At 30.0% G+C, this 27869-nt stretch overlaps 1 protein-coding gene across 3 annotated transcripts; it reads left to right on the forward strand.

The window, feature by feature from the left end:
• Nucleotides 1-380: 380 nt before the first annotated feature.
• Nucleotides 381-27869, forward strand: Rsph3 (Radial spoke head protein 3). Of its 3 annotated transcripts, XM_015330540.2 has the most exons (10): nt 381-510; nt 12872-14003; nt 14253-14339; nt 23561-23642; nt 23704-23871; nt 25355-25483; nt 26113-26316; nt 26995-27157; nt 27241-27327; nt 27509-27869. In XM_015330540.2, exons 2-10 carry the CDS (start codon nt 13090-13092, stop codon nt 27682-27684), a joined length of 2010 nt encoding a protein of 669 aa, XP_015186026.2. In that variant the 5' UTR covers nt 381-510; nt 12872-13089; the 3' UTR covers nt 27685-27869. The 3 variants fall into 3 exon arrangements, with proteins under 3 accessions (XP_015186026.2, XP_089027757.1, XP_089027758.1); XM_089171631.1 differs by lacking the exon at nt 381-510 and having other exon boundaries at nt 12561-14003; XM_089171632.1 differs by lacking the exons at nt 381-510; nt 14253-14339 and having other exon boundaries at nt 12563-14003.

Raw genomic sequence — 27869 nt, forward strand, 5'->3', positions numbered from 1 at the left:
ATTAAATGATATGTGTATATATTAAATAATATGTGTTATATATTTAAATAACATTAAATACTAAAAGTAATGATACAATTACTTACAATGTTCATATTTTACAACATCGCATTAACTATAGTATGTAAAATTGTGATTTATTCTTACTTTTATTTGGCAAAGTATTGACAGAAGGTAAATATAATTACCTAGGTTGCCTTGGCAACCTATAGTTGATCCATTGAATCGAGTGTATCTTTGGTTCGTGCTTCGCGACGAAGTTCGATAATATCCTTTTTATTCAAGTATCAAGAGTTACTGTAAATTAATTGAATTTTTTTTAAAGGAACCGTACAAAAAGGCAACATAAAATATGGCAATTAGAAGAATGGAAGAGTGTCGAGTTTGCAATCAAGGATTGGCAGCTTACAACATTCCCAATGAACACCTGGACAAGAAACAAACGTACACTTTCGTTAAAAGTCCCAGAGCAATATTGCACATGCAGAAAAAGTACAGAAATCCACCGATGTAAGTAGAATTTCTTTATGTATTCTTTTAATTTATAAGCAGCGTTTTTATTATTAATTTTAAACACCGATCCGTCGATCTATAACAGACATGCATCGAACAATCATTCATTTGAGTAATAATAGATGAGAATTACAAAGAAACATTTCAAGCATCATGAACGATCGATTGACAACTAATCAATCAATCAATCAATCCATCAATCAATCACTCAATCTAAAGAAAAAAAACTGAAACAAATCAAAACTTTAACTAATTGTAAATTATAAATGTACTCTAACAAATCAACTATTATGTGCTGTAGCACATTCAGGATATAATTCACACATTCAGGATACATTCAGGACATAATTTAAGTATTTCTTTGACTACAGTCAAAAACTCGAAAATCTGTTAACCCATTACTCGTCACAATACAAAAATGCAAATACAAATTAAATTAACTGTATAATTGTATTCATATTAACCAACTAGAACTATTAATGCAACCCAATTGTTTTTACGTTTTTATTTAAATATAAATCATGAATGATTGATTTAAAATAAAATAGTGAGAATTTCTAATATTTTCATGACGCATTTAGAAATGCGTCCTAAAAAAGGTTATTGGCGGGTTGAATTAAAACTTTATTTGTAAATTATAAATGTACTCCAACAAATCAACTGTTATGTGCCAAATTCAGGACATAATTTAAGTATTTCTTTGACTACAGTCAAAAACTCGGAAATCCGTTAACCCATTACTCGTCACAACACGCAAATGCAAATACAAATTAAATTAACTGTATAATTGTATTCATACTAACCAAATAGAAATATTGTTGCAACCCAATTGTTTTTATGTTTTTATTTAAATATAAATCATGAATGATTGATTTAAAATAAAATAGTGAGAATTTCTAATATTTTCATGACGCATTTAGAAATGCGTCCTAAAAAAGGTTATTGGCGGGTTGAATTAAAACTTTAATTGTAAATTATAAATGTACACCAACAAATCAACTGTTATGTGCCAAATTCAGGACATAATTTAAGTATTTCTTTGACTACAGTCAAAAACTCGAAAATCTGTTAACCCATTACTCGTCACAATACAAAAATGCAAATACAAATGCAATTAACTGTATAATTGTAATCATATTAACCAACTAGAACTATTAATGCAACCCAATTGTTTTTACGTTTTTATTTAAATATAAATCATGAATGATTGATTTAAAATAAAATAGTGAGAATTTCTAATATTTTCATGACGCATTTGGAAATGCATCCTAAAAAAGATTATTGGCGGGTTGAATTAAAACTTTAATTGTAAATTATAAATGTACTTCAACAAATCAACTGTTATGTGCCAAATTCAGGACATAATTTAAGTATTTCTTTGACTACAGTCAAAAACTCGGAAATCCGTTAACCCATTACTCGTCACAATACAAAAATGCAAATACAAATTAAATTAACTGTATAATTGTATTCAAATTCACCAAATAGAACTATTAATGCAACCCAATTGTTTTTATGTTTTTATTAAAATATAAATCATGAATGATTGATTTAAAATAAAATAGTGAGAATTTCTAATATTTTCATGACGCATTTAGAAATGCGTCCTAAAAAAAGGTTATTGGCGGGTAATGGGTTGATATTATCATTCTCATCGGATCATCAAAGTCAAGCAATCTGGGCACTTGTAATAAAATGTTTACTGTCGACTCTTTGGTAATATTTTATAGGTGTGAGAAGGTAATTTGTAGATAAGTAACTTAAACTCATAAAAGAGGGAAAGTAAAAAAAAAACTCAATGAAATGTAAATGTGTTTTTCAATAGAAACAAATACAACAACCACACAAACACACTTTATTTATACGTTTCTCGTTAAAATTTGAAAATAAAATGATATATTATTCCTTTTTTTTTCTTTCTTTTGAACAGAATATCTAAACTATAGGTTTCTCCGTCCTTGGTGAAAATAAAACACAAAATTTTCCTTCCTTCATTAGTTTGCTTGTTTTTCAAATTTTAAATGGAACAAAACTTTATTTGTTCTATATTTTGAAGACACTTTTATATACAGCGATTGTTTTTCTTATTATCTAACCTTCGTGGTCTGTACCTTTGAAAATAACATACTCAAAGTTCAAGTGCATATATCAAATAGTTTTCGAGTTATAGTTATCTAATATTTCTTGATTTATCACGATCAAATCACTAACTTAAACTTTAAACGCGTTTTTCTCAAAACTATTAGGTAGACCGGAAAGTAATGTCGCTTTTTAACCTCAAAATTCGAACGAATAAATTTTTCAAACAACTTTTTATTATTAATCAATAATTAAATTATTTATATTAAATTAATTAATCACGTTATCAACAACCTTTTTCTATCTGGTATGCAAATTTTTAATATCGTAACGATAAAAATTGTCAATCGGTTTTTTGATTGAAATATTAATATGAAATTTTGACGTGCGTAGTAACGACATTACTTTTCGTTCCTCCTAATACATTTTGCAAATTTGCTGCAGTTAGAACTCGAAGACAAATCATTCGATCGATTTGATTCTTGTTGAAGCTTCTTTTATATATATTTCTGCATACCATGAAACTTCCAGTTTTTCGATTAAATAAAAAATGTAATTTTGGCAGGCCGAAAAATCATCAAATTTTGGCGCGAAATTTGAAACGTTTTTGTTAAAACCCCGCAATTTTGTTAAATTTCAATTTTTCGTTTCGACCGTGGTTCATGGTAAGGGAAATTCCTTCTAGTTGAATAAACTTTTTGGTTTTATTGATTTCATTCAGTGTGAAGGTCGCTGTAGTCGCCCTAGTGGGAGGGACTTGGAAGATTGCGAATAACTCGCCTATTTTTCAATATTTTGATCTAAAAATTTAGTCATGTGTTCATTAAATATCCACGAATATCTCCTTTAAAAATGAAAACATTTCACACGGTAGTTTTCTTTAATCTTTTCGTTACGGACTTGTATTCCGCTTTGCTACTTCAACTATACGGGCTGCTAATACGTGCAGCATTGAAACTGCAATTAATTTTTGAGTAATTTTGTTGCTGATATTAACAGTTTTTAATTGAAAGAAACAACATACAAAAATTACACTTCCATAATGGGATATTTGTTGTGCTGTAACTGTATATGTTCGTTATATGTAAAAATACGCGGTATTTTATGGAGGGCCACTATAGTGGCCCGTAGAAGCAAAATTATTATAAAATATTTCGAAAAATCAGCTTTCTTTGAAACGGTCACACTAGTAGTGTCCTTTAAGAAAAGTTGACTTCGTTATTAAAAAATAAATTTAAAGAAAGAGTTTATGATTTTGTTACCATGTAAACTTCGATTTCGTGAGATTGTATCCAGCGTAAAATATCGATTCTGTTAAGTTTCATGAAAAAGAAAAGAAAAAAAACCTCTTTTCCTTATTCTGTAAAGATCTCGTGAAAAAAATTCTTCGTATGTTATTGGCTTTTAATACCATTAAAATTGCAAGAAAAAAAAAAGGGAAATCGATAATTATCGATAACTGGAAAAGTACTGCACATGGATAATAAAACGATCGTATTTTCCAACCGTATATTCTTAAACGTGAATCGAATAGTTACATATACATTCGAACATATACATGTATCATGCTTTATGTAGAGTTTATGGGCTTATTAGAATAGCAACGACGCCCACAAAAGGGAATGACCTGTCTGCAAGATTTTATCATTCGTCGTTTCTCTTCTTTTTTTTTTCATAAATTGATACTATGAGCTACGATTAACCTTTTGGGTTACGCATTTATTTGAAAATTACTAAAAAATATTTTAATATAATGAAAATTATTATTAAAATATGAATATATATATAAAATATAATAAATTAATTTAATATATAATATATGGGGCGTTTCACGTGAAGCGGACAACAACAACAAAATGAGTCTTCCTCACCACTCGCTTTATTTTCGGGCGAATGCTCTCTATCCATCTGAGCTACCTAAGAACAACTTTTGGACCAAATTATTCAACTATTTTATCTGAGAAAGCATTAATACTGTATTGTTATTGTTACTAACAAACTTCCTAGAAATCTCTGAAATACAACACAACTCTCGCAGGTGTCCCTTTTTTGGAAGTGTATTTGAATTTTTTCAAAGATGATGGTATCAAAGAGGAAGTAGGAAGAACTTCTTACCAGTACAGTAAATGACCTACTCGGATCAAACTATTGCATAATTTGGGCTTCGGTTGTCTAGACTGGGACTCGAACCCAGGACCTTCCGCTTGCCGAATGAGCGCTCTAGCATCTGAGCTATGAAGACACATTAACCTTTAATTCATAATATTGTATATAATACGTTGTATCCGATTATTCAATAAATTCGTACGGTTTGAACTGTATTTTCGTACTTTTAATTAGAAAGAATAGAACATACTCATGAACCAATCTAATAGAATATGCATTACTTATACTATTACGTATAATTAAATAGTAATTCATATTTTTTTTGGAAAGTAACCTGCTTCACCGATTGATATTAATATTAATGTGAATCTAATAGATAATTTGTTTCCTTAACTTTAAGTGTCGTTTGAAGCGCTATTGTATAGTTAAATTATCTATCCATAAAAAGAATATGAAATTATTATATCGTATAAATCATAGTAGGTTCAATGTGTTCTTCAATTTTGCTGTTGTAATTTGTCTAATATTTTTATATAGTGATTTTAATGCAATATTTTCGAACTTTCTTGGTCTACCACGATGTGGTAATAAATCCAGAATTTTCAAATTTTCATTCTCATTCATTGATGTCTTATAGAAAATTTGATGCGGTTCATTCCACACAAAACAAAATTTTTCAACAAAATTAACAAGTATTCTATTGCTAGATTTTCTCCAATTTTTTGATATTTTATTATTCATTCAGTAGTTGAAAGAATAAAAATCCTCCACATTTCCTATTTAAATCATACAATACTTAGTAAACAGTATTAAAGTCAGATGAGTATGACTAAGAATAAGTAATTGTAATACAGTCTATTGAATAAATCTATTTAAAAAAAAGTCTTACAAATGTAATTGTGCTTGGGTTGCTTGTTGTCTTTCTGAAACTTCAAACTATTACAAATACTCATATTAACGATCCTTCCAATTCGATTTTTTTTAAATATGTTATAAAGATTTTTATTTACAGTGCTATTACTGAATATCAAATTTCCAATTCTATTTAATAAAACGCTACCAGAATTCGTTTTTGGTACTTTCAAATTTTGCAATACCTTATATTTATTTAACATAATTTTTTTTATTAGAGAAATTTAATAAATATGTAAAATATATAATATATGTCTAAAAAGATTGATAAATGACTTATTGTTGAAAACAACATTTCAAGGGATTGCTTTATAAATAATCGAATTATGAAGAAATGCGGTTAGTTTGAATATTTTTCAGAGTTTCATTAGATATATTAAATATTTATTCTTTAAAATGCATGCTACATAAAATTCTTTTAACCAATTAGTATGCGTTGTTTTCATTGAAAACTGTGTACCCAAAATATTTTGTCGAATCAACACGATGATGTGTATATATCGTCAAACGAAAAATATTCATTTAACTGTAATAATATTGAATTAAGTTTTAATCGAATGACTATTTTATTTTTTCACAAAAATTATTCTTTTTATTTATTAGCATATATTTATTTATTTAATTCAAGCATACAATTTATGAAATCATTTGGTTAGAAAAACGTAATCTCGCCAAAAAAAAGAGTCTTCCAACACCACTCGCTTTATTTTCGGGCGAATGCTCTGTCCATCTGAGCTACCTAAGAACAACTTTTGGACCAAATTATTCAAATATTTTATCGAGGAATTGGCATTATTATATTGATATTGTTACTAACAAACTTCCTGGAAATCTCTGAAATACACACAACTCGCATTGGTCTATTTTTGCAAGTGTATCTGAATTTTTTCAAAGATGATGGTATCGAAGAGGAAGAAGGAAAGAACTTCTTACCAATATAATAATAGATTCCTTGATAAAACTATTGCATAATTCGGGCTTCGGTTGTCTAGACTGGGATTCGAACCCAGGACATTCCGCTTGCCGAGCGAGCGCTCTACCATCTGAGCTATGAAGACACATTAACATTTAATTCATAATATTGTATATAATACGTTGTAACCGATTATCCAATAAATTCGTACGGTTTGAACTGTATTTTCGTACTTTTAATTAGAAAGAATAGAACATACTTATGAACCAATCTAATAGAATATGCATTATTTATATCATTACGTATAATTAAATGGTAATCCATATTTTTTTTGGAAAGTAACCTGCTTCACCGATTGATATTGATATTAATGTGAATCTAATAGATAATTTATTTTCTTAATTTTCTTAATTGCTGTTTGAAGCACTATTGCATAGTTCATTGATCTATCTATAAAAAGAATATGAAATTATTATATCGTATAAATCATAGTAAGTTTATTTTGTTGTTAAATTTTGTTGTTGTAATTTTTGTGATGTTTTTATACAGTGATGTCAATAGAATATTTTCGAACTTTCTTGGTCTACACCGTCGTGGTAATAAATTCAGGACTTTCAAAATTTCATTCCATTCATTGATGTCTTATAGAAAATTCTATACGGTTTATTTCTAAAAAAACGCATCAAACATATTTTTCACCAGTTTATTGACTCTTCTTCAGAATTCTTGACCTTTTTCAACATTGCGTCTTCTAATAATTTTGTTACTACAGAATCTTTTTATCTCATCTTATTTACAATAAAGTATTGTCTTATTTACTCGGAATATATGCAAAATTAAATGCTTTATTGATACATAACCAAATGTTATACAGCAACCAGGTGCAATCGGAAAATAATAAATGATGAATGGAGATAATCAACTTTCAAAATAAACTTTCTATCATTCTATTGATCGGCAAATTTTCTTGTTACAATATCTTCCTGATTTTAAATATATATTTGTAACAAATTGCTTCAGAATAAAAAGATTTTGTAAAAATGTAACTATTACTGTAGCTAACTCGATTTTTTTTTGGAAAATCGAGATGGGCCACTTTCTAAGTAAGCGGCCCAAATATTGATCGAAATCTCTTATATAAAAATATTTGGAAATGTTTGCTCATTTTTTTTTCTGTAAAGTAAATTAATTATTTATTATAATATATATCTATAATAGAAAATAATTGCAAAATCGTAGCAGAAAGGAATAATTTAGAAGATCGATCGTACTTTTCTATTAGACACGAAATTGACGTGAAGTAAATAGTCCATTAATACCATTACTTTATATTGAAATATTTATAATACAGCTATTTATTACGAGTGAAATTAATATCGAACGAAATTAAATTACGCAAACTGATAAATTGGTAAAGGAGAAAGTTATTTTTTTTTTTTCAAACGACTAAAAAAAGTATACTAAAAATCACAAAACTTTTAACGTTGTAATCGCTCTTTCTCATCTGCACGAACAATTTCGTGTTTTTTTTTCTTTCACCAAGGACAAAGAAACCTATAATTTAGATATTCTGTTCGAAAGAAAGAAAAAAAAAGAAATCTTACATTGATAATATATCATTTTATTTTCAAATTTCAAAGAGAAACGTATAAGTAAAGTGTGTTTGTGTGGTTGTTGTATTTTTTTCTATTGAAAAACACATCTACATTTAATTGAGTTTTTTTTTACTTTCCCTCTTTTATGAGTTCAAGTTACTTATCTACAAATTACCTTCTTACACCTATAAAATATTACCAAAGAGTCGACAGTAAACATTTTATTACAAGTGCCCAGATTGCTTGACTTTGATGATCCGATGGGAATGATAATATCAACCCATTACCCGCCAATAACCTTTTTTTAGGACACATTTCTAAATGCGTCATGAAAATATTAGAAATTCTCACTATTTTATTTTAAATCAATCATTCATGATTTATATTTAAATAAAAACATAAAAACAATTGGGTTGCATTAATAGTTCTATTTGGTTAGTATGAATACAATTATACAGTTAATTTAATTTTTATTTGCATTTGTGTGTTGTGACGAGTAATGGGTTAACAGATTTCCGAGTTTTTGACTGTAATCAAAGAAATACTTAAATTATGTCCTGAATTTGGCACATAACAGTTGATTTGTTGGAATACATTTATAATTTACAATTAAAGATTTAATTTAACCCGCCAATAACCTTTTTTAGGACGCATTTCTAAATGCGTCATGAAAATATTAGAAATTCTCACTATTTTATTTTAAATCAATCATTCATGATTTATATTTAAATAAAAACATAAAAACAATTGGGTTGCATTAATAGTTCTATTTGGTTAATATGAATACAATTATACAGTTAATTTAATTTGTATTTGCATTTTTGTATTGTGACGAGTAATGGGTTAACGGATTTCCGAGTTTTTGACTGTAGTCAAAGAAATACTTAAATTATGTCCTGAATTTGGCACAAAACAGTTGATTTGTTGGAGTACATTTATAATTTACAATTAAAGTTTTAATTCAACCCGCCAATAACCTTTTTTAGGACGCATTATTAAATGCGTCATGAAAATATTAGAAATTCTCACTATTTTATTTTAAATCAATCATTCATGATTTATATTTAAATAAAAACATAAAAACAATTGGGTTGCATTAATAATTCTATTTGGTTAATATGAATACAATTATACAGTTAATTTAATTTGTATTTGCATTTTTGTATTGTGACGAGTAATGGGTTAACAGATTTCTGAGTTTTTGACTGTAATCAAAGAAATACTTAAATTATGTCCTGAATTTGGCACAAAACAGTTGATTTGTTGGAGTACATTTATAATTTACAATTAAAGTTTTAATTTAACCCGTCAATAACCTTTTTTAGGACACATTTCCAAATGCGTCATGAAAATATTAGAAATTCTCACTATTTTATTTTAAATCAATAATTAATGATATCAAACAATTTTTATATTTAAATAAAAACATAAAAACAAATGTGTTGCAGTTATTACTGAACTATTTTTCTAGTTGATTAATATGAATACAATTATACAGTTAATTCAATTTTTTTTTGCATTTTCGTATTATAGCGGATAATGAGTTAATCCAACATGGCTTGAACGTTTACTATTTAACGATTTTATTTAACCAATTAATTGTGTTTGACGAGTGTACTCGTCCTGCGTATAAAGTAATGATCATTGACTATTTGAATTGTAGTTTTTGTGAAAAACGACACATATTCTTCAATTTCAAAATTTTTAGATTATTTGGAGGCAAGGCCAGGATAAAATAAATAAATAAAAAATATGAAAAATTTGAAATGAACTCATGTGTCCCCGCATGTACCGATTGAAACAGTGTATTACTTCGCATAACGAGTTTGTTTACATCTCTTAATCCGAGAATTTTGACGGTGACACACTCAAAATAGATTTCAATAAACATTAGTGTAGGTATCGGATGGTGGAACCTTTCATAGGCCGTTATATTCGAAAATTGATAAATTTATTAAATTAAATTCGTCAAAACACATTAAAATATTGCATCAAAAGGATAGGTTTATTTTATAAAATATCCAATTTTTTATTATTAATATTTCTTTATTTATGTACAAAATATTAATTTTTAAAAATTCGATTTGTTTTTAAAAAGAATATAGAAAAAAGAAACTTGTAATATTAAAAAATTAAAATTTATAAAATTATAATGCAGCGTCATCTATCGTATATTTACAGAACCAAAGGACTAAGATAAATAATATAATTAATATTTTCCTAAATTGACAATAAAAATATTATAAATCGCTAAATAACCTTTTCTATCTTTTAAGTTAGAGAAAATTAAATAAAATAAATCAATTTTTATTTAGATCGGTTAAGTAGTTTCGATGTTTATCGCGGACAAACAATTATAATTAAAAAACATATTATGATGTAATATAGTTTATATCTTTTGTTAATAAAACAAAATAAAAATACACAAAAATTTCGGAGAATTTCAATTAGAGATAAATTAGTGTAATATTGCAAACTTATTCTTTTATTATTTTACATTAGAGTAACATAATTAACTAGATTCAATCCAAAAATAGATATTTTTTTTACCCTATAACCTAAAAATAAGAAAAAGAAACTACTTCTGCACACATAATTTTTTCTGTAATTTTTTGATTATTCGTCAAAATGAGTTAATACTTTTTTCTAACTAAAATTCGATTTGCTTTTAAACAGAAAGTAGAAAAAGAATTTGGTAACCTTAAAAAATGAAAATTTATAAAATTATAATGCAGCGCTATCTATCGTATACTAACAGAAACAAAAGACTAGCAAAACTTTAAATAAATATTACAAAATAAACAAAATAATGCATATAAAGTAAAAAATTCAAATTTCTATTTTGAAGTGGCACTAGTTCGTTGAATTTGTATTAACCCTTTGAGTGTTATGGACGCATATATGCGTTTAGTAAAAATTACTAACCTAATCTTTCGAAGCACATACGTGTTTGTTAATATTAATGTAAAATAATTTAATATTTATATTAAAATTAATTAAATTATATTCAAAAACAAAAACATTAATTATTAAATATAATTTATTATTAGAATTCAATTAATAATAAATTATTTTCTTCCTAAAAAACATTTTAGATAAAAGTATTCAGCACTCAAAGGATTAATACGGGTTATATTACTGTAAAATCAAAAATATAGGATGCCATTAAAAAAAAAAAAAAAACGAAGCTTTAAAAAACATTAAACAACAAATTATTTTAAACTTATTTTTATTGCAATGTATAGTCAATCAAAAATAGATCAACTTTTGTTTGAAGTATTTTTTCGTCAGATTATCCGAAATACGTGAAAAGAGTTGTATGGGACACCCCAACGACATTTATTCTGTTCTTGACGAATATATACGTGTGCAGATCACACACGATAGAAGTGATACCTTCAAAGAAAACCAAACTTCTAGACGTGAATATATTAAAATAATTGAATTGTAATACAGTGCCATCTATTGAAAGAACCTTACAGAACTTAGATAACCTCTAAATAAAAATCTTTAAATTACTAATAAAAAATAATAACGAAAAAAAATGGCGATAATAATTGTGCTATGTGTCAAGTTGATAAAAATCACGTGAAATAAAATAAATTTCATGAAGATAAGTTGAATAGTTTCGGAATTATTAGTGGACAAACATATTGTGACAACTGAATTTTTATATATAGAATTTAATTAATTAATTAATTAATTAATTAATATATAGAATTAAATTATATATTAAATTTTATTAATTAATTAATTATTTTTGTTTCATCGGTTTCACGTTAATTCCGTTTCACGTTAATTCCGTTTCACGATTTTCAAATCACCCTGATTCTAAAGAACTTTTCATTTGAAACAAAATTTTCTAAACTTTTTTTTTTTTATTACAATGTACAGTCAATCAAAGTAGTTTTTTTTTTTGTTAGGTCATCGCAAATACTTGAAACATCGTAAAAAGAGTTGTATGGGACACCTCAGCAACACTTACACTGTGTTTGACGAATATACTCGTGTCGGTCGATTTGTACGACACACAGCGGTGCGTACTTTTAAAAACCGGGCGTTACAGTTAACTGATTAAAGTAATTAAAATAAAAGGGCATGAGGGCATGATTCATCTTAAACTGACACGAAAGTAGAGATTACATTTAGGTCAGTAAAACTGCAAGAAAATTCGTAAGAAAATTTAGTCGTTCAATTTTCACAAGTATTTACATACATATATACATATATACATTCATTCTTCTCAAGCATGCGCAATGTTAAGAGTTGGTCAGCGTTATTGAGTAGCCACCGGAACATACATACTAACACACACATATATATATATATATATATATATATATATGTAGAGTATACGTATTACGTATACACAGACAACCCCCTACCATTCGTGGATTTTATCGTTCGATTGTGGGACATTGTCCAGTCTCTGAACTTTCACGAACGATTTTGTGTTGGTCAGTCTAGTGCGAACCTTTGCTGAGATACTTTTATTCTTTTTCGATAAAAACATTCGTGTTTCATTGATCTTTGCAAAATTTGTTGACAAGAAGAAATTTTTTATTTTCCATATAAAAAAAAAAAAAAAAAAAGAAAAGAAAAGAAAATTGACAAATATATTACATTTGAATTTTCACTTATGAAATTAAGTTAATACAATAAATAATAATAATAATAATAATAATAAATAAATAAATTTGTATATTAATTTGTTATTCTGTTTTTATCGGAATTTTTGTACTTTTCTTGTAAGTAATGTGAGAGAGAGAGAGAGAAATAAGAAGAAAGAGTAAATACAAGAATGAAACATCAAATTCACTTTCAAGATTACTTTGTAAATGAGATTGAATTCCTGCAATACCTGTAAGGTACGAGACCCATCGATTTTCTGCTAAAGTTCACTGAAAGGATATTACATTGTTCAAACGTCAAGATAATGAAGAGTATAATAAATTAACGTATAATCTCGCTATGCCAACTGGAATTTCATCAACATTGTCGTCAACCGCAAATGTCAAATCATTTGATTGTGAAAGAAAACATTCAGGAGCTTTTACGATTGTACAGAGAGACAATTTAGGATCGATTTTACCTGTAGTACATATAAACAATGATAATGAAGAGACAAATTCAGGTAGAAAGTTGACAACTAGAGTGGACAACGTAAAGGACGATCTTTATACTCGTAGACGTATTTGCAAATCAAACGAACATTTGTTTTTGGCGAGTCTTCAAGGTAATCAGATCAATCCGTTGGATAAAAAACAACGTACGAAGAGTCAAAATAGTCTTGAGGATGATGACAAACGTCAAAAAAAGGAGAATAATTTGTTCGGAAATGTGGAAAGAACTAGTATTCATCTTTCTACGGAAAATTTCAACGATGTACTTAACGCAAAGTTGAGAAAAATTCAAGAAGACGATGAATCTTTACAAAAGTTACGTGGTGACAACACCAAGAGAATTTCTCACGAATCGATTTCTCACGAACGTAGAAAGCCCTTTATAACTACGGTTAAGTGCGGAGAGTTCTTAATGCCACCACCGGAAGTAGCGGCACTTCTTGGCATTGGCCCGATCACGAACATTCCGTCGGACAATGCTGGTGGAACAATAGGACAAACAATCATTTCTCAGAACGATGAAATTGATAATTGGCAAGGTCCTTCCCGTTCTAAACTGAAACCTTTGGTATCGTTCGGCAAGAAACCAGAAGTACGTCATAGCAAACACAAGGCAAGATGTCAAGCGGCTGCGGCGGCAGCCATCAAGGCCACCGTTAATTTTGCACTTGACAAGACCAACGCAACTACCCTTGCTTTCTATTCTTGTTCTGAACAACGTGCTAAGAGAAACATGAAGTCTTCGATCAGAGTCGACGGCCTGTAAGTTCGTCAACGAGTAGCTTCTTTTTCTTTTCATTTCTTTTCATGTTTCTTTATTTTTCTTTTCTTTTTTACACGTTTTCTTTTCTTCTTCAAATAACTACTTTTATTATTTTTAATTTTTTTTTATTTATAAATATCTCCTTTCCTTTATGAATTTATGAAAGCTTTACCTTTTACCCTAAGGGCGAATCAAGGTAATAAGAGCGTCCATAAGAGCGCGATTTGTGTTTTTTTTCTTTCTCGCAGATTACTGATGACACCGCGAGGTTTACCGAAAAAGTTGGAACCGATCAAGGGCACGATGCTGAATAAGCTGCCTGGCCTTCGCGGCTGGTAACCGATCCTTCTCTTTCTCTCTTTCTCTCTTTATCTCTTTTTGCAAACATTATTTTCCATTATTTTTCTTTTTCTTTTATTATTGATCGTCGATATCCGAATATATTACAGATACATTTTATGAATTCAAATGCAACGTAATTATTAGCAGTACAAATAAGTTTTCGTCGAATTTATGGTGACAGAATGGTACGTTACATTTATTCTAAGTACAGGGGTGGCCCTCTTACAACACGGCACCATATAACACGGTTTCGCTATAACACGTGTTATAAATTGCGGAAACGCTCCTATAACACTGCATCCTATGACAAGGTTTCCTTTCCAAAAAATTCTTTTACAACACTGTACTTCTACAGTTGCGACGAGATTTGTCGTTTTAAATAGACAGTGTTGCGGAAAGTAATTTCTTTTCATCTCCATGGGTTTTGTACTCACATTTTTGTACTCACGTATTTGTACTGGGTCTGGGTATCATACAATACGGTTTCAAACAACACGGCATTTTCTATGAACTTGTCTACCGTGTTATAGGAGGGTTACCTGTACTGTCTGTCATAAGCAAATACTTTTTCAAATCTCTCAGGCAGCATTCTGAAGAACTCATCATTTTTTGTGGTTATCCATGAATCAATCAAATTTATAGTATTTTCATATGACACAAGGTTCTGCTCAGACAGACCATGTGTCATCGATCGAAACAAATGGGCAGCTTATTTTGAAAGTGGCGTTTAAATGCAATGAAAAATATACGTACAAGATACTAACGAGTTATATTGCTTAAGGGGTTACATGGGTTTCACGAATTCTAAAAATCGATCTTTTTTTTGTTGCTTATTAAAATCTACAACATTTCTAGAATATTATCCGAAAATTTCAACTTGATCCGAGTAATAGTTTCAGAGAAACAGCCTTTTAAAGTTGCGCGCTCAAGGCTACCTCTATGGTCACTCAAAACTTTAAACGTGTTTTTCTCAAAACTATGTTTTCAAAGTCGGTTGTCAAGATTTCTCGAAGGTTACTCCACCGATCTCGATGAAATTTTAAACAGGTCTTCGAGATACAATTTACAAGAACTTGGACGAAGGATTTCTTTTTTTTTTTTGTTCAATTACAACTATTTTTTTTTTTTAAATGCCGCGGAATTTTTACTGAATTCTGCATTTTGTAAAAACCGCTCGCTGTCAAACATCCAATTTTCATTTCTTTTTTTTTCCTTCGTCCAATTTCTAGTTTGAAGCCTTAACTAAAACAAGTATTTTATTTTTTTTTCTCACTTCACATGATCCTGCTTGGGGTTCTGTTGTCAACGCGAATGCACCTTTTTTCCGAGGGCTCGCCGGGAATGACGTCACAATGGCGGAGTTTTTAATATTTTTTTTTTTTTTAATTTCACAAAATGTTTATTAAATATGTATCTTTAAGATAATAAAAAATTTGAATCAAATATTTCATATATTATATGAAAAAAAAAATCTTGAAAATACGCCGTTTTTACCCGGATGAAACCCATGTAACCCTTTAAGGCCGGCGATACTTGTAAACGCCTAAATTTTGACCATTTTTTAGAGGCTTATTTAAAATGGAAGGAATACATGAATCGTTTTGAAACTCTCTCAGCATGCTTATTCATTACATATTAAATTATAAGAATATGATTTTTATTTTATTTTTTTTTTCAAAATGGCCGCTGTAGTAACTAATCTCCTGAGGCCCTCGCGACGAAACGCATCAATCATGGTGATTTTTAGCTTTAGTTACAGCAATCTAAAACTAAAAAAAAAGGGTCAGAGCGTGTTCATAAAACATGTATCCTCTAGTTGAACTAAGGAAAAACTAAAAAGTCAAAAAATCGTAAATTGTCACGACTCAGACAAAAAAGTCTGATTTTTGACTCTTTTTTTTAACGGTTTTTGGGTCAAAAATGGCAATTTTTGCAAATTTTTGTGACATTCTTAAAGTTCAACTAGAAGCTAATACTGTAAAGAAAATGTGTATTAAATTTCACAAGAATCGGTTGAGAACTTTTTGGGTTATTTGTCACCACAGTTTGAAAAAAGTCGTTTCGAGAAAAACGCGTTCAAAGTTTAGCGTTCGCGTTTAGCGCCGAGTTGAGGCGGACCACTTAAATGAATTTTTAATCGATAAATAATGGGAATTTCATTCTAAAAATTTACAGGCATATTTTTAAAATATTAAACTAACTATTTATGAAAAAAAAAATTCGATTTTTTTTTATTTTACATGTATCGCCGGCCTTAAGTGTATCTAAAGGCTTTCAATTTATATTTCCTATTAAAATAGTGGCAATTATAAATTGAATAATATGCGTTTTCTAACAACGAATGGAGTTAGGCCATTGTCAAAATCAACAATTTGATTTGTTTTTTTGTATTTCATTTTTCATTTAGTAGTGGAGAGAAAAATAATCTTTCACATTTCCTATTTAAATCATAGAATAGATAATAAACAGTATTAAAGTACGATGAGTATGACTAGGAATAAATAATTGTAATACAGTCTATTGAATAGAACTATTTAAAAAAAAGTCTTACAAATGTAATTGTGTTTGGGTTGCTTGTTGTCTTTCTGAAACTTCAAACTATTACAAATACTCATATTAACGATCCTTCCAATTCGATTTTTTTAAAATATGTTATAAAGATTTTTATTTACAGTGCTATATTACTGAATATCAAATTTCCAATTTTATTTAATAAAACGCAACTAAAACTCGCTTTTGGTACTTTCAAATTTTGCAATACCGCATATTAATTTAGCAGTATTTCTTTTTTTAAAGAAATTTAGTAAATATTTAAAATGAATAATATATGTCTAAAAAGATTAATACATGATCTGTTGTTAAAAACAGCATTTTCAGGGATTGCTTTATAAATAATGGAAATATGCAGAAATGTGGTTAGTCTCAATATTTTTCAGTGTTTCATTAAATATAATTAATGTTTATTCTCTTAAATACATGATACATAAAATTCATCTAACCATTCAGTATGCGTAGTTCTCATTAAAAACTGTGTACCCAAAATATTTTGCCGAATCAACAAGATGATAAGTATAATCGTCAAACGAAAAAAATATTCGTTTAACTGTAATAATATTGAATTTAGTTTTAATCGAATGACTATTTAATTTTTTCACAAAAATAATTCTTTTTTATTATTAGCCTATATTTATTTATTTAATTCAAGCATACAATTTATGAAATCATTTGGTTAGAAAAACGTAATTTCGCAACAAAAAAAGAGTCTTCCATCATCAACTCGCTTTATTTTCGGGCGAATGCTCTGTCCATCTGAGCTACCTAAGAACAACTTTTGGACCAAATTATTCAAATATTTTATCGAGGAATTGGCATTATTATATTGATATTGTTACTAACAAACTTCCTGGAAATCTCTGAAATACACACAACTCGCATTGGTCTTTTTTTGCAAGTGTATCTGAATTTTTTCAAAGATGATGGTATATAGAAGAGGAAGAAGGAAAGAACTTCTTACCAATATAATAATAGATTCCTTGATAAAACTATTGCATAATTCGGGCTTCGGTTGTCTAGACTGGGACTCGAACCCAGGACCTTCCGCTTGCCGAACGAGCGCTCTACCATCTGAGCTATGAAGACACATTAACCTTTAATACATAATATTGTATATAATACGTTGTAACCGATTATCCAATAAATTCGTACGGTTTGAACTGTATTTTCGTACTTTTAATTAGAAAGAATAGAACATACTTATGAACCAATCTAATAGAATATGCATTACTTATATTATTACGTATAATTAAATGGTAATCCATATTTTTTTTGGAAAGTAACCTGCTTCACCGATTGATATTGATATTAATGTGAATCTAATAGATAATTTATTTTCTTAATTTTCTTAATTGCTGTTTGAAGCACTATTGCATAGTTCATTGATCTATCTATAAAAAGAATATGAAATTATTATATCGTATAAATCATAGTAAGTTTATTTTGTTGTTGTAATTTTTGTGATGTTTTTATACAGTGATGTCAATAGAATATTTTCGAACTTTCTTGGTCTACACCGTCGTGGTAATAAATTCAGGACTTTCAAAATTTCATTCCATTCATTGATGTCTTATAGAAAATTCTATACGGTTTATTTCTAAAAAAACGCATCAAACATATTTTTCACCAGTTTATTGACTCTTCTTCAGAATTCTTGATCGTTTTCAACATTGCGTCTTCTAATAATTTTGTTACTACAGAATCTTGTTATCTCATCTTATTTACAATATAGTATTGTCTTATTTACTCGGAATATATGCAAAATCAAATGCTTTATTGATACATAACCAAATGTTATACAGCAACCAGGTGCAATCGGAAAATAATAAATGATGAATGGAGGTAATCAACTTTCAAAATAAACTTTCTATCATTCTATTGATCGGCAAATTTTATTGTTACAATATCTTCCTGATTTTAAATATATATTTGTAACAAATTGCTTCAGAATAAAAAGATTATGTAATAATGTAACTATTAGGGTTGCTAACTCGATGTTTTTGGAAAATCGAGATGGGCCACTTTCAAAATAAACGGTTCAAATGATAGGCGGACAACGCAATGTCTGGTGAAAACGGCAGGTAGGGTAACACTTCCCAATCAGGTGTTTTAAAATAGTTTTGGACAGGAACCACAACATGCGGACGAGCATTATCATGGAGGAGAATAATTTTGTCGCGTTTGGAGTAGTAATTAGTGCGTTTTTCCTTCAGAACTCGGCTCAATCTCATTTAATGTGTTCGGTAGATGGCTCCAGTAATGGTTTTGCTCAGATTGAGCAACTCGTAATACACGACACCCCTGTTTTCATACGTTTTCGACCTTCCACTGCGATCTTTATCTTCTACGCCAAAGTCACCGTGTTTAAACTTCTGAAACCACTCACGACAAGTTTTCTCACTTAAAGCAGTCTTATCATATGCTTCTACAAGCAATCGATACGCCTCAGCTTCAGATTTTTTTTCAATTGAAGAAGTAAATTAAAAGTTCTCGCAAATGGTGCTTATTTAGAACAAATTTAGACATTTTCAGAGAAAGAAATGATATGACGCTGATACGAAGTCAATAATACTTCAAGTTAATGATATTACTGTATTTTATGCCGTTTTTCATTTGTCAATTTCAACGTAAGCCTTGAATAACACCATCTTTTTTAAAACGGTGGATACTTATTTGTACACCTAAAAAAACTAATAATTACAAGAACTGCCATCATTAATCACATTAAAACGCATTGTTTAGTCTTCTTGAAAGAATTTTTTGTGTAAAAATTGTTCTTTTCTTTTTAGTACACCTTTAAATATGTATTTCTTTTTTACCGATTCTTATCTATCACGTAAACGATTTGAGTGATTCTTAGAAACACGTTCGTGTTACTAGGCGGCACGTCATAGTCGAAACACAATTGGCTATTCGTTGATTGGCTGTGGAAAAGAAAAATAAATGTTAAAAAGGGAAAAAGAAAGACAGAAATTTGATTTTTAGAATATTTCAAGAATATAGAGGAGACAATTTGATTGACAGAGAAAAAAAAACACCTATGTACGAGAGAAGCTTTTCTTTCGATTTACGTTTTTTATTCTAATGAATGAATTGAAATTTTAAAAATGATTAATTTCTCATCTTTTTTTTTTTTTGCATGCTATATTATTATCAGATAAATGTTGCAATGAATTCGGTGCTGCGCTTTGATATTAAATTCATTTCGTTACAATGAAAAATATCTAATGTATGATTACTTTAAACATAAATACAAAATTTGTTAAAAGAGCACCGAATTCATTTCTACACTTAAAATATATATTATTAGGTTGTCCTTAAAGTTCGTGCTGATTTTGATGGAAGATTGAAACGTAGCTCATTTAAGTTTTTTATTTTGTTATATATTTATTAAATAATAAATATAACTATATATATTAATAATTATATAAATTTGGTCTACAAGTAAGTTTCCAGCGTTTTTTTCATAAAATTTGAGGGTTTATTCTGAAAAAATGGTTACATATTTTTCATTCGAAATATTATCCATCGGAAGATACAATTTTTACCCATCTTTCTGGCAACTTGTGAATTCCGGACCAAAAAAAGTTCTCGTCTTATGAGCCCAAGAACGTATTGAGCCAATTTTTGATTCCCTCTACTGAAGTGAGACGCATTCCGGTAAGAGCGTTCTGCATCGATCGAAACAAGTGCTTGTCGGATGGCGCCAAATCTGGACTATAAGGCGAGTGAGGCAGAATTTTCCATCCACTATTATCCAAGTAGTTTTTGACCGAAGTAGCAACATGTGGCCGAGCGTTGTCGTGGTGAAAAATTACAGACTCGTGCCTGGTCTGATATTCTGGCCGTTTTTCCGTCAATACCCGCTTCAAACGAATTAGTTGGGTTCGATACAATGGTCCTTTGATGGTTTGACCACTCGGAAGCAGTTCGTAGTATATGACACACTTCTGATACCACCATATGCAGAGTATGACCTTATTCATGTGAATATTTCGATTTGGCTGACTCGCCAGGCTTTGCATATGGTTTTTTGCGTTTAGGATTATCATAATAGATCTACTTTTCGTCACCAGTGACAACACGATGTAGAAACGACTTTTTTATGCTGCTGCAGCAACATTTCTGACATGCAAAATCGCCGTTCAACATCTCTCGGCTTCAAATCGTACGGCACCCAATTCCCAACTTTTTGAATGAATCCCAAAGCTTTCAGACGCAGGGAAATGGCTTGTTGTGTGACGCCCAATGATGCAGCAAGCTCTTCTTGAATTTTGACACGGATCCTCATCCAGCAAAGCCTCCAATTCCTCGTCTTCAAAATTTTTCGGCTTTCCGGAGCGTTCCTTGTCTTCAACGTCAAAATCATTATTTTTGAACCGTTTGAACCACTCACGACACGTCGATTCACGAATACATTCCGGCCCGTAAGTTTCCAGAACAAACGATAGGCCTCAGCTGCACTTTTCTTCATATTAAAGAATGGAAGCAGCGTTTCCTGCAAATGACACTTATTTGGCACATAACTTGCCATGTTTCTGCTTCATAAAATATACGACGCCGATAGAAATGCGCAAATATGATAATGCAACGTTGTTAACAGATACACAATCTTCGAAAATGACACATGAGATGTGACATTTCTGCCCTGAATCTACTCGTTATACCATCTATTAAAAAACGCTGGAAACTTACTTGTATAGACCGAATATAAAATAATATAATAATATATAATAATAAATAATAAATATAATAATATAATAACTTCAAAATTTTCTCTTTTCAGAACTTTTCAGGTTTTTTTTTAGCAAATGAACTTTAATGCCATCTATCGAAAATCAGCACGAACTTTCCGGAAAACCTAATATATACTACATTTATGTAGTATGTCCAATAAAGTTGGGTACAAACTTATACTATGTATTATTGAAGTTAAATAGATGAAACAACGTTCATATAAATTTATGTTATATGCAAATATAATATAAATATTGAAAAGATACTTATGCTTTTAAAATAATTCATTAATTCATGATTCATTATAGCAATAATGAGAATCGTTTGGAAAATTTTTCGTTCTGCAAAAATGCAGATCTTTCCTTACCTTCGTCGAATATTGCCCATAAATCTATGACTTTATTCCCAAACTTTTTGGACACCCAGAATAATATGTATTATCACATATAATTGACTATTTAATTATCTGCAAAATAATACAATTTTCTAGCGATTATTATAATCGATTGTGTGCATACCTTTAATGAATTATAAAATATAACATTTTATTGAAGTTTTAAGGGGCACTACTGGTGTGAAATTTTGAAAATATCGATTTTTTTTTGTTTTGCATATTTTGATAATCCATAAATAGTCTGTAAATATCTAAAATAGTTTTTGAATTATAGCCATCTAATATTTATTGATTTCTAACAATCAAATCACTAACTTAAACTTTAAACGCGTTTTTCTCGAAACTATTAGTTAGACCGGAAAGAGTAATGTCGCTTTTTAACCTCAAAATTCGAACGAATAAATTTTTCAAACAAAAGTTTTTATTATTAATCAATAATTAAATTATTTATATTAAATTAATTAATCACGTTATCAACAACCTTTTTCTATCTGATATGCAAATTTTTTAATATCGTAACGATAAAAATCGTCAATTGATATTTTGATTAAAATATTAATATGAAAATTTGACGTGCGTAGTAACGACATTACTTTTCTGCCCTCCTAATACATTTTTCAAATTTGCTGCAGTTAGAACTCGAAGACAAATCATCCGATCGATTTGATTCTTGTTGAAGCTTCTTTTATTTATATTTCTGCATACCATGAAACTTTCAGTTTTCCGATCGAATAAAAAATGTAATTTTGGCAGGCCGAAAAATCATCAAATTTTGGCGCGAAATTTGAAACGTTTTTTTTCAAACCCCGCAATTTTGTTAAATTTCAATTTTTCGTTTCGACCAAGGTTCATGGTGCGGGAAATTCCTTCTAGTTTGAATAAAAAATGTAATTTCGGTAAACTAAAAATCATTCAATTTTCGCGCCAAATTTTAAACGTTTATTTTTAAATGAGCCTTTTTTCTGGGAAGATTAAAAAAAGATCCGCTAGGAGGGGCTGCACCAGTGGGGGGTACATTTGTGAATTTTACACCATCCTGCTTGTACCGACTATCAGACGTACAATTAGCGAATGCACAATGTTTTGTAGGCATTCCGCCATTTTATTAAATTTCGATTTCTCGTTTCGACCGAGTGGGGGCGACTGGGGGGGGGGCAGCAGTGGGAGGGACTTGGAAAATTGCGAATAATTCGATTAATTTTCAATATTTTGGTTCAAAAATGTAGTCATGTGTTTATTAAATATCCACAAATATCTCCTTCAGAAATGAAGACATTCCATACGGTAGTTTTCTTTAAAAAATATTCCGAAAAACTACCTATTTTTCAAGCGGTCACACTAGTGAGTGCCCTTTAAGTACAATATCGTATCAATAAATAATAGATAAAATATCGCAACGAAAATGATTTAATTTGTAAATAATTGAATAGAACTTAAAAGAAAAGAAAAATTTCAATGATAATTATTCTATTTATCTATCTATCTACCTATCTATTTATCTATCTATGATTCGTGCGCTATATTTTGCAGTGATCAAACGGTCCCTTTTGGAAATATCATGTACGATCGGCGAGTGATACGTGGAAGTACTTTCGCAGCCCCACCTGCCCTCGTAAGTATTATTAATGGATTATATAATTAAACCAAAAGTTAAAATTCTTTTCGTTTTGTAGATCGATGGAGAGCAATCGATAGCGGCAAGGCAAGCGGAAGCGAGAAGAAGACATTTGGCAAGAAAAAGGGCGCAAGCACAAATTTGTAGAGTCATTAGATCAGGATCGCCACCAGCAGTCCCTGGCCGCAAGCACGAACCCGTCCAAACTGAGTTTTATCTCGAGGAAGTAAGTTTGAAGATGAATTTTATTTCATTTATTTATTAGTTGTACAAATAAGTATCCGCCGTTTTAAAAAAGATGATGCTACTACTCAAGGTTTAGGTTGAAATTGACGAATGAAAGACGGAATACATAAGATAATATAATACACGAAAAATATAAAAAGTAAAGTTTATTTATGTCATATGTAAATCTGGAAAAAACGTACGACGTAAACATATGCAAATAATTCAATTGTGATACAGCGCTATCTATTCAAAATTTACAGTACTTAGAGACCTAGATAATCTCTAAATAATAAATCAATTCTGATATATTTACGACATTATAAAAACACATAAATTAATATTATAATTAGAATGGAATAAAACAAATAATAATACACAAAAAAATATAAAAATGTGGATTAGTGGTGGATATATAAATCTGAAAAAAAAACGTTAAATAATTGAATTGCAATACAGCGCGATCTATTGAATATTTACAACACATGGAAACCTAGATAACCTCTAAATAATAAATCAATTCTAAACTATTGGGTTGATTGGAAAGTAATTTCGTTTTTTTTTTTGTAAAAATGAACAGTATTTTCTCATAAAATATTAGCTTGAAGTATTATTGACTTTGCATTAGCGTCATATCATTTCTTTCTCTGAAAATGTCTAAATTTGTTTCAAATAAGCATCATTTGCGGCAACTTTTAATTTACTTCTTCAATTGAAAAAAAAATCTGAAGCTGAAGCACATCGATTGCTTGTAGAAGCATATTATAAGTCTGCTTTAAGTGAGTGAACTTGTCGTGAGTGGTTTCAAAAGTTTTAAACACGGTGACTTTGGCATAGAAGATAAAGATCGCAGTGGAAGGCCGAAAACGTACGAAAACAGGGATGTCGTGTATTACGAGTTGCTCAATCTGAGCAAAACCATTACTGGAGTCCTTTACCGAACACAATTAATGAGATTGAGCCGAGCTCTGAAGGAAAAACGCACTAATTACTACTCCAAACGCGACAAAATTATTCTCCTCCATGATAATGCTCGTCCGCATGTTGTGGTTCCGGTCCAAAACTATTTTAAAACACCTGATTGGGAAGTGTTACCCTACCTGCCGTATTCACCAGACATTGCGCTGTCCGACTATCATTTATTGTGATCGATGGCACATGGTCTGTCTGAGCAGAGCTTTATATCCTATGAAGATACTATAAATTGGGTTGATTCGTGGATAGCCTCAAAAGATGATGAGTTCTTCAGAATGCTGCATGAGAGATGAGAAAATGTAATTGTTTGTGATGGACAATACTTCGAATAAGTGTAATGTACCGTTCTGTCACAATAAATTCCTCATTTTGATAAAAAAGGCGGAAACTTATTTGTACTCCTAATATTTCATTTGTTTCATTATTTGATTCATAATCAAATGTATACTGTTTTGAATATTGATCAAGAAATAATTGACTTTATTGACTATTTTCTTTTGAAATTATAGTTGTTTGAGAAACCTGATGAACTCGAGGTTGGCACACAAACCGATTACTTCCTGGACAGGCCACCTACGCCAAAGTATTGTCTTGTAAAAACCGGTGAGGATGTCTCGACACAAATCGAACCAGGAGACGTAAGTTGAATCGAAGTTAAAGTGAAGTTGCCTTTGAAAATTAATTATCTAACTTTTCACAGAAAAGTTCATAATCTTACATATGTGTTATACATAAACAATTAATTTCGTCTTTTGTATATATCAATGGTTCCTAAACTTTTTTGTTCTACCGCCCCCTTTCCAGAAAAATATTACTTAACGCTCCCCGGAAATTAATTTTTTTTTTAATTTTAATACCAATTAATAGGAAATATATATGTATTAACCCCTTAAGTTGCACGGGGTTTCAAAAAACTGGCCAATTTCCCGTTCTATCACATTGAGCCAAAATTATTTTTTTTTGACCAGTTTTTCTCAAAAAACCTGTGCATTAACATGTTGAGCGTCACGCGAATTCTTAGGGAAATTCCTGTCAGGCCACAGGTGTTACTTTGTATTGAAAAAATAGTTGAACGTGTCAGTCACCCGTGACGGACGCGGCTTAAACAGAAAGTTAAGTGTCAGCCACCGATGGCTGACGTGGCGCTCAGCGTGTTAAGGGGTTAATGTTTCTACCGCATCCCTGAATCGCTGCAGCACCCAATTTGAAAATCGCTGGTATATATTATCTACGATCGAGGATTTTTAATAGAATAATTGTTTTACAGCTATTCGATTTCGATCTTGAAGTACAGCCAATTGTCGAAGTAATCGTTGGTAAGACTATTGAGCAAGCTTTGATCGAGGTCTTAGAGGAAGAAGAAGTGGCAGCTTTACGAGAACAACAAAGAAGATTCCGAGAATTACGAGCTGCTGAGAAAGCCGAAGCAAACAGATTGAAAGAACAAGAGAGAAGACTTCGAGAGGAAAAAGTAAGAAAATATTCGTTGTATTGTTATTTCATTAACGATTACTACTATTTATATTTATAACTTATTAGTCAAAATAAGTCAAATATTATAGTTATTATCTATATAATAGAGAAGATATAAATATAAATCTTGAATGACTTTTAAATAATCTCTAATTTAACACGTTGAGCGTCACGTTCATTTTTAAGGAAGTCTCCGTAAAGCCACGTTAATTTTCAAGGAAGTCCCCGTCAAGCCACGCGCGCCGCTTAGATGTATCATGTTATATGTTGTCAGTCATCGATGACTGACGTGGCCTAGAGGGAAAGTTTAGTGTCAGCCATAAATGACTGACGTGGCCTAGAGGGAAAGTCTTATGTCAGCCATAAATGACTGACGTGGCCTAGAGGGAAAGTCTTGTGTCAGTCGTCGATGACTGACGTGGCCTAGAGGGAAACTCTAGTGTCAGCCATAAATGACTGACGAGGCCTAAAGGGAAAGTCTATTGTCAGCCACCGATGACTGACGTGGCCTAGAGGGAAAGTCTTGTGTCAGCCATAAATGACTGACGTGGCCTAGGCCGAAAGTCTTTTGTCAGCCACCGATGACTGACGTGGCGTTCAACGTGTTAATTACATTGCACCTAACCGTTATACAGTGTAAACACAACAAAAATATGTATATATTTTTTGTCTTTAGGATTTTCGCTTGAGACAACATGAAGAAGCAGTGAAAATTCAACAAGAAACAGAAGATCGTGTCGCTGCTGCTGTTTTACTAACAGGATATATAGCTGAACTTTTGCCAGCTGTTTTAGAAGGTTTAAAAATGTCTGGATTTCTTCTAGATGAGATAAAAGCAGGTACATGAATTTTCATTTCATTTTTATTGAAATTCTCCAAATTATTTGTCATTAAATTATTAACAATTAAATAATATTTCTAGATGTCGAGGAAGGTTTTATGCCATGGTTGATGAAGGAAGTTAAAAAGGAGATGGGTAATATGATCGAAAGCAGAGAGTTGCTAATGGGTAAATGAAATTTTTCTTTATTATATTTCGAGTTACAACATTATGAGAATACCAATAATATTAATCGTCAAGTTTTCATGTTATTTTTCTGTAATTAGTTTGAAATGTAATGATCTTCTTTAATTTTGGGAGAATTCTAATTTAGTTAATTAATTATTGTCCTTTTTTTCATTCCTTTCAGTAATTATCAAAGAAATATTGGAAAACAGAGTAGAGACGTATAGAAGATTAGGTGAGGAGTATGATGGCCTTTCTGAAAGACGAATATCTGCCGACGATAATCATTTGGAAGACGAAAATATAAGTCAAGATGAAAATTTTGTTAATTACGAAGAACCATTCTTTTTAAAGAAATAATAATAATAATGAACAAAATTAGGCCTGTCTACTACGTGCTCTGCTTTCATATTTTTTTCTTTTAATTATTCTTAATAATTATATTTCATATTTTATATTTGTGTGTGTGTATGCCTTCGAAAATTCCTGTATATTTTATAAAGCAATCATTTAATTAAGTTTTAATAAAGGACAATCAAAACGAA

The sequence above is a fragment of the Polistes dominula genome, unplaced genomic scaffold (genome assembly GCF_049000335.1).
Source record: "Polistes dominula isolate Pdom_NZ unplaced genomic scaffold, Pdom_raw_medaka contig_26, whole genome shotgun sequence".
Classification (NCBI taxonomy): Eukaryota; Metazoa; Arthropoda; class Insecta; order Hymenoptera; family Vespidae; genus Polistes; species Polistes dominula.